The following is an 8,552-nucleotide window of genomic DNA, read 5'->3' as shown; positions in this document are numbered from 1 at the left end:
CTGCTGTGTGTTGTTGTTTTTTTCTTCATGGATTTGCTCGTAGGGCATGCGTGCATGTGCATGGCCGTCACATGTTTTTTTGCCGCGGGGCGTAGTTAAACTTCTTTTGTGTTTTTCAAGATGGCAACTTTGAGTTTGTTCTTGAAGCGAGAAGCGTCGGACTACAGAGGGACCAGCACAGGAAGCAGGCCAAGTTCATAAAACTGAGAACGCGTATTTAAAATAAGTACAATCATACAAATTGAGACTGATGAGATTTGCAGAAATGAAAGTGTTTCTTGTTTTGCAGGAAGCAGTTTCACCCGATCACTGACTCACGGGCGCTAATCTCCAACCAGCTCAGCTCACAGCACATTACAGCTCACCGCTGGCCTCCCGCCAAAGACTGCAACCTCCCAAGTCAGTTGATCTAGAGATCTATTTTCAGTGACCGGGCCAGGACGGACTCAGCTGTGCTATATCGGCGTCTCTAATGCAGCAGCAACCTGCTTTAAAACCTCTGTTGTTCCTCCAGAAGGGGAAAAGCCATTCAGTCTGCAGTACGGAGGCCCCGAGGTGCCAAAAACAAGAACAGTGGGCAAAACACGTCAACAAAAATAGAAAAGACTTTAAAGGTGCCCTGAAGTTTTCTTGTGTACAAGCAGAAGTTCGGTTTTCATTGTTTCTGAATAACAGTTTGTGCAACTTCAACGTCGAACAAACCCTTTGAATGCATTTCCTTCCAAATAAATAATACTAAAATCCGACATTGCTTACTTGCGAGCAGTCCTCTTCTTGCTGCATGTTTGCTCATAGGTGCCACCACTTTGCCACCAGTATGAGCACAGTACAAACAGACTGGGGACTCGACAGCTCCACAGAGCTTCTAGTGTTCAAGAACTGTTTTATTGATTCCTTGTGCTTCCCGAAATGTTCTGTGTCATAATTGTGTTTTCTGAAATATTCTCGTTGTCTTTTTAATGTTTCCTCCAGTGCCGTTGTGTATCTCTAATGCTGAGAAGCAGCTATCAATGCGAGGCCTTGTCATCACCAACGAAAGAACTCTTCAAATAAACCTCTGCACATCAGGACAGCCTGGGAAACTCCCTGATGGTGTTCATATTTGACCTCTTGGGCTGCTACAAACACTTATCACCTATAAAATGGGTCTCGGGGCTCCTGTAAAGTGCTGTTGTTTGGGGCTTTATGCGCTTCTGCTTACATCAGTCCATCATGTCACAACAGTGCACTAAAAATCTGAAGTCAGGCATTCAAGCCGTGCTGCTAATCTCCTGGGCTAAAGAAAGACCAGATAGTCCCCTCCTGGCCTTAATCTTGTGTTGACTTTATATAAACTCACCTCAGATTGAGGCTGATAAGCGGTTACCACATCAGCAGCACTCACAGCATGGCAGTTCTGGGAAACTGCCACTACATCCTCGCATCAGTTTCCAGCTTCCGTTTAGCGTTAAAAGCAGCCCTTCGACGGCTAATCCCTCTAAAGAGACTGAAGCCCGAAGAGCAGATCAGATGTAATGTGCTCCAATGAAAACCTGCTTTTCAGTGCTTCTGCCCTCCATCATCGCAAAGTGGTCTGACATAAGTACTGCTGACAAGTAATCTCACCACAAGGTCCATTGAGTAGCTGCTCTGGAGCTTTCCGTCATGTCACATGGGCTTTTTCAGCAGATGGTGATTATTAGCAACTCTGTGCTAATAAATATGTGATGTGATTGCAGCAGTTATGGAGCAACGTTAGCATTCATTTGTTTTTCAGCTCTGGTTTTGGTCTCTACTGACTCCTGAGGGAAACGTCAGGCTCTTTACCTGATACATGCTCCAATTAGCCTTACCAGCTAAATGCTAACGTCCGTCTGATGTTTGGTGCTGAGCAGATATGTACAATGGGTTTTCAGAGAGCTTTTTGGCTGATACCAGCTGCCTGCTGCACCGGAAAGCGACGATACGAGAAGTGAGAGTGAACCAAAACAGTGAAGTTGTGGCTTGAACAGCTGAGCGATGAGCTGAAACTCACAGCTAATTATAAATCACCGTGAAGCCGAGTGGAGCTGCAGATTCAGGCGATGAGTCTCTGCAGGTTCATCACTAAGACCCCCCCTTTCACAGCCGTTTGATAAATCTCCATTACAGCCACCTTAATGTTACTGCCACTGACATTATTGACACAACTGTCCCGACTGTCTCTTGTTAGCCTGACTGAGCTGAAAACACTGAAGATAAACTTCCTGTTGTACAAAGACTGGAAAACACCCAGAATCCCCGCCTTAAACAAAGGTGAATGCATATCATTGTGTAACCACCGTCTCCGATTTCATAACAGTTTAAACTATGCATTACACAATTCATGCAGAATACATTGAGACCATCTGCTCCGTCCCACGCTGCCTGGGCTCGCACATTTAGCTCTAATCCCGCATTGACTTCAACTGGAAATCCACAGAAATCAGAGAAGTTACAGGAGGGGTAAATAACTTCTAAACATTTGAAGTCAGCTGAAGCAGATGCAGCAAAAACAGCTGATTTTCTTTAAATACTCTCAACAGATAAAAAAAACAAACAGATAAAAACAGCTCAAACACTGAGAATCAATAACAGAACACCTGGATTTATTTTAAGAAACAACACAAACATACCTGAAGACTCGTTTTTTTACATCCACACTCACAAGCTCGCATTCATTCTCACGCGCCAAACTCAAAGCGTGGGGCGGCGTCGCTACTTGTCCTTCTCTTTCTGCTCCTTCTCTTTCTTGTCTTTCTCGGCTTTGGCCTCTTCTGCTTCGTGCTTCTTGATCAGCTCCTCCACTTCCTTCAGCTTCAGCACTTTGATGCAGGTCTTGCCGTTCTCGCGGGTCAAAGTGGCGATCTCCACTGAAACAACGAGGACGGAGACAGACGGCGAGGAATGATTATGCACACATCGAGATTTAGACATAATGTATATTTTAAGTGTGGTTCAGTTTTTGGAACATGCTTTTTTGGCCACTTGGGGGCAGCAGCACAGGCTGAAAACAAAACACTGACAAAGTTGATGTGGTGAGCTTTTTAGCAGACTATTGCTTTTTTAGCCTGACTGTAAATGCTGTGTTGTTTTCAGGCATCTCTTGAAAAACTCATCTTTATCCCGGTGAGACGACCAGATCAAAAAGCTCTCAGCAGTTTTTCAAACCGCACCTTTCTCTGCAGACAGCTTGCTGACGTCCATGGTTTTATTGAGAACTTTAATGGCGAGAGCAAGGGCTGCAGAAAGTGTCATCTCTCCCTCCTTGAAGTCCTGCTTCAGCATGGAGACAGCTGCCTGGAAGACCGCAGAGAGACAAAATAAAAATCACTGGAATTACAACAAAGTCCCAAAACACCACGCTCCTCGTTGGTGCTGCAGAATTTACATAAGAAGACGTCTTCCCATGTGTGTTCAGTAGTGAGGATTGCATTTACACCTCAGTTTATCCTCTCTGCACTGTGTGGAGCACAACAGCACCACTGTCCACATCAGGTGTGTGTTTCCTCACTGGAGACACCCGAACTAAAAGTGCATGCACTCAGGGTACTGTAGGCCTCATGGACAAAAGCGTTGGCACAATGCTCTGAGGCGGCTCGGTTACCCACAATGCTCTGTGTGCAGCCCTGTGGAGACCCACTGAGATTAGCAAAGCCACCATGAATCAGGAGTTACACAATAAGCAGCCCCAAGAGTCAGCACTAAGTAGGCCACAGCATGTCTGTTTACTGTGAGCTCCAGTCCTTTCCATGGCCACTGTGTAACAACGCTGTGCAGCTGCGCCCTCCAGTGTCACTGAGCGGAACAGCAGTCTTATAAATCCCTCAGTGTTCAAATCCAGATACTCAGATTACACAGCACACAGATTAGTTTCCCTTTTAAAACGGGCTGAATTCTATGGTTTCATTCTAGGACAGAAGCTATGAAGGACTCATGTGAGACTTACGGCGCTGTTGTTTCCGATGCAGGTGGCCTTCCAGCCTCCGTAGTTTCCACTGGGGTCGCTCTGGTAGAGCTGGAAGCCATAGTGTTTATCCCAGCCCATGTAGAGCAGCGAGACTCCAAAGGGACGTTTTCCTGTGAGAACAGACACACACAAACAAACTCCATCATGCTGACTCAGCCGAAGTGTCTGTGGTGTTCCCAGCTTTGATCTTTGAATCTAAATACTTTTGAAATTTGAGGGTTCAGTAGTTTTGTTTATGGCAGTTGAGACAATACTTTGACATTACATCAGTTTCTTATTGTAGAGCGCAAAGACAAAACAATTATTCATCAATCAATGTTGCAATAATTTTCGATTGCAGGGATTCAGGAAACTTGACTGCACACACCAAAAAAGTACATCAGGGGCAGCAGCATAAGCCTCCAAACGCTTCTCTGAGTCACAGTACAGAAACGAATACCCTGCATTATTTATTTTGGCGGGATGGTTCAGGATCTAGCTGGCAACTTGCCATCTTTGCAAATGAAACATCCATTAACTGCCAATGATTTACGAGCTGAAGACCAAGAGGGAAAAAAAGTGAAATACCAAATAGTCAAATATTCCAACTGAGAAAAATTTGTCCAGATTGTACAGATGATTTCAAAGCTGGTTTTATCAGGATGTGAACTCTGCATGCTGTACCTCCAAACTGGGTGTAGGCCTGTTTGATGTCACACAAAGCTGTGACCAGCTGCTCGCAGGGGATTGGCTCCTGGTACTGCAGCAGGTACCTGTAACAGCAACACAGATCATCACATTCATGTCTGTATTTTCACCCCACTTTAAACATTTGGCTGCAGCAGAATGTGAGACCGTCTTCCTGACTGAAGCTCACCTCTGTGCTATAAGTCTGAGCTCGTTGGTCAGCACATTGGCATCTGATGTGATTCCTGCCACGCTGCACGCCATGTCTCTGCAACACAATGGGAAGTTGTAGGATCCTTGTATAAAAACTGTTTTCTCTGTAAATTATACCAAGGCCACATAAATAGGACAGTAAGGCTGAAGCAGAAGTCGCTCACTCATTCAGCTTGTAGATTTTCTCTGAGAAAAACACTTCATCCAGCAGCTTGTGAATATTCCTCCTCTCAGCAGCCAGCAGCACGCCGTCATTGGCTAAAATCCCCAGGCAGGTGCCGGCGTGGCCGATGGCTTCCATGGCATACTCAACCTGATACAGACGCCCTGCGAATGACACAGTTCAGTCAACAAGAGGATGCAAGCACGAAGGACTAAAAGACAAGAAATGAGAGAGCACACGGTGCCTGATCCGGGCTTGAACACGTAAAAGTTCTACATATGGTCGAAATAATTAGCTTATGAACTCATATAAAAAGCAACTGGAAGCCGTCACACAGTGAACATCTTGCAGCCTCATCGGTTGCATTACTCAGCAACTCTTACCTTCTGGTGAGAAGATGGTTGTTCGTGAATCATATCGACGGGACTGAAAGGGAACAGAAAACAGCTGAGAGCTAACTGAAACTTACTTGACTTCACAATACAGACCACAGAGCGACAAGTAATAAAGAAGGTTTGATCTCCAGAGACGCAAAGTAATTGTTTTCTTGTTCTTGTTCTAGGATCTAATGGACAATAACCGATATATTGTGCCCCATCACACCATCACAACACCGCAGGGAGCTTGAGGACTGAGGTCATCGGCAGTTATGGCTCAAACCTAAACTCTTCCTCTTGACAAGGAGGCTGAATAGATGCTTTGTTTTTATCTTACAAGACAGAAGCTAAGCAGCACGTCATCAATACAAATCAAAATCTAGCAATCGAGTTTTCTCACCATTTTTGGAGGTTGCAGTCAAAACCTGCGGGAAAACAAAGAAAATTACTTTGTTTGTCTGTATGACAACAGTGAAGTTTACGAGCTAACCAGCTAGCTTAACGTTATGTACAAATTTGCTTGGTCATCTGGCTGCTTGTCGGTGAAAGTGAAAGAGACAAAACTAAGAACAGCTAAAGTCTGTCGTGTCTAACAGCTAGCTAACTAGTACTCAACGCTAACTATGGGATTTACTAAAATCTTATATTAGCTCAGGTTGTTCAGTTTTAAGCCAGCGTTAGCTCACAGGTCTTAGCTAAACTGATGCCCACTCACAGTAACTGGTAACACAAACGGAGATGAATCGACAAAAATGTGAGCCACCGCTGCGCTGGGTGCTTTCAAATGCAGCTGATGGCTAATCTTTATGTAAATCTTTTGAATTTGAACCCCGCAGAAAGACATTAACGTTAACCAAGACAAAGCTGTAATCTTACTTCGTAAAAGATCAAATGCTTACCGCTAACACAGCTTTCTGTAGGATGCGTTTTGATGACGTCACCAAACAAGCGTTGCTGCGTCATAAAAGCGCGACCCTTTACTTCTAATGTTGAACACCAAGCAACAGTGTCTGAAATGGTTGTTAGCGGTGAGAAAAGTGACTGAAATGCCACAGTTTCAGGATGGTAAAAGTAGGGTACAACTTTCTATCATCTTGAGACTTCTGTCCATGCAAACTACCTTTGAAATATTCTACCTATCATCAGCAAACAACGCTGACACTGAAGTCAAAACATGTACTCAACATAAGACCTCATACAGTGAGTATTTGGAGAAACAAATGGTCTTTTCCAAAAACAAAACCATATTCCTCTGAAATTACTATGATCATTGCATCAGTTTTGTATCTGATTTGTTTGATGATATGAATCCTTGGGTTAATTCACAACGAATTTGTAATTCAACTTTCACCTATAAAGAATTTGTATGTTTGAAATGATGTGCAACATAGGACTTAACTGAAGAACAGAAATAAAACCTGGTCATATTACCACTCTATTTTTAACTTTTATTCAGTGGTCTTACCTTCTATCGTATACTTATACTTTCTCTTCATTTTCATCCTTATTCTATTTTATTTTTGCTTTTATTATCAAGTGGGTTTTATGTTAATTCTATGTCTTTTATATGAAGCATTTTGTGCATGTGATTTCTTAGTTGTAAAGCACTTTCAGCCATATAGTTTGTGTTTACCCCATAAGACTAGAAATACAGTTCAAATATAACATCCTGCTTATCAAAGGAGGATTGAATGTAGAGCAACTGCAGGTTGTAGATACTTGAAAATGTTTCACCTCTCATCCAATGAGTGTCTTCCTTTCTAACTGACTGTTCATTAGAGGTTAAGATGATCATAGTAATCCCAGTGAGATGTAATAAAAGCATGGATGATTGTCCCCACAGTGGAGACAGGAAGCGATGGCCTGAGTCCGGAGATGTTCCCCAGGTGGAGGAGGGCTGGAAGACTTGAGGTGAGGTTCAATTGAAAGGGTGGAATCAAAGATAACATGGGTAAACTGAGGTATTTGAATTTCAACCCTGTGACTTAATTTTTAATAATTAAATCACAAGGTTAATTTTATTGATGAGTGGTTTGTACTGTCTTATGTAGGTAGGTTAAGCACAAACTCAGCTCCTGTGGTTGTGGGGAGTTGGCTGCGTATTTATGTAATTAATCATATTCACCACCAGGGGGTCCCCTTGCCTTGAATGTGTCATAAAGATGAGAACCATCTGCTTAAAAGTACACCGACTGGGATTTATTACACTGGAAACGACTTTATAAATGTGACCAATGAAGAATAAGATTTAGTGAGAAGCCTTCAACAGGTCCGATTTATGGTCGCTGCAGTAAATCAGCTCTTTGGAGTTTCTCTGGAGGGGGACAGCACTGTAGCTGACCCTGACTGCTGACCTCTGACCTCTCTGGTCAGGTGGTGGTGGTGTGAGTGTGGTTGCTTTTCAGTCAGACAGTGTGCTCAGTCTCTATCCTTGGGTTTTCTCCTGCTGGATTTTCAGTCATTCCTCTATTTATTTCAATCATAGTGTTGTTGCTGCCGTCTCAAATGGAAGAGGTAGCAGAGAAAGGTCATCTTGTCTCATCCCGAGTGTTTTATGAATTGAGAATAGGTTCAAACCAGTCTGGGGTCGAATTTTTGTTCAGGATTATTGATGAGTTGCCACTGAAACTGAAGAGGTGTTCTGCAGAGCTTATTCAGCTTATTTGTATTCACCAGCAAACCAAGCACTCATAAACAGCCCTGTTCAGTCCTGAATGCACATTTTCTCAAGATTCTTCATTTGAAATCCCATAATAAAACTCAGTCACTGATTTATACATTGGTCAGATAGATATGCAGAACTGCAGCATTGTACAACAAACTTCTTTGTTTCTTGTTTGAGGTTTTCCTCTCAGTTATACAGCCAGGGGTTGCCACAGCCTGGCAGCTTACCTTGAGATTATCAAAAATAATCACATCCTCATATTGTTCTCCGAGGATTGGCGCAGGGAAGTAGAGAGTTGCAGCTGCAACACCGCAATAAACAAGCCATAACACCGCACTGTTTATTCAGAGATGAGGAGTCTACTTGGTTTTGATTTGTTTTGTTGGCCCCAGTGTCCGCTGTGGAGCTCGCTCACAGATCCTCCTGGATCTGCCTGAAGACAGAGTTTATAACTCCTTCACCATATTTATCTTTTAAAGGCCTCTGACACGTTGTTCCCAC

At 43.4% G+C, this 8,552-nt stretch overlaps 1 protein-coding gene across 1 annotated transcript; it reads right to left on the bottom strand.

The window, feature by feature from the left end:
* Window positions 1–2,585: 2,585 nt before the first annotated feature.
* psma4 (proteasome 20S subunit alpha 4) lies at window positions 2,586–6,342 on the bottom strand. The gene is made up of 9 exons (XM_076732792.1): window positions 6,286–6,342; window positions 5,787–5,811; window positions 5,393–5,435; window positions 5,011–5,173; window positions 4,824–4,901; window positions 4,631–4,719; window positions 3,947–4,077; window positions 3,174–3,297; window positions 2,586–2,870 (listed from the first exon to the last, which is right to left on the bottom strand). The coding sequence occupies exons 2-9, from the start codon at window positions 5,787–5,789 to the stop codon at window positions 2,716–2,718; spliced, it is 786 nt and encodes a 261-aa protein (XP_076588907.1). The 5' UTR covers window positions 5,790–5,811; window positions 6,286–6,342; the 3' UTR covers window positions 2,586–2,715.
* Between the last annotated feature and the right edge of the window lie 2,210 nt (window positions 6,343–8,552).

The sequence above is a fragment of the Chaetodon auriga genome, chromosome 6 (assembly GCF_051107435.1).
Source record: "Chaetodon auriga isolate fChaAug3 chromosome 6, fChaAug3.hap1, whole genome shotgun sequence".
NCBI lineage: Eukaryota > Metazoa > Chordata > Actinopteri > Chaetodontiformes > Chaetodontidae > Chaetodon > Chaetodon auriga.
Note: the sequence above shows the minus strand (reverse complement) of the source record. Positions and strands in the feature narration are given on the sequence as shown.

What these genes read in the sequence shown, in the direction of transcription:
- psma4 (XM_076732792.1), bottom strand. An exon ending in AACCATCTTCTCACCAGAAG is followed by an intron (nt 5,174 to 5,392) that starts GTAAGAGTTGCT and finishes TGTCATTCGCAG; the next exon opens with GGCGTCTGTATCAGGTTGAG. An exon ending in GCATCGGAAACAACAGCGCC is followed by an intron (nt 3,298 to 3,946) that starts GTAAGTCTCACA and finishes GCGGTCTTCCAG; the next exon opens with GCAGCTGTCTCCATGCTGAA.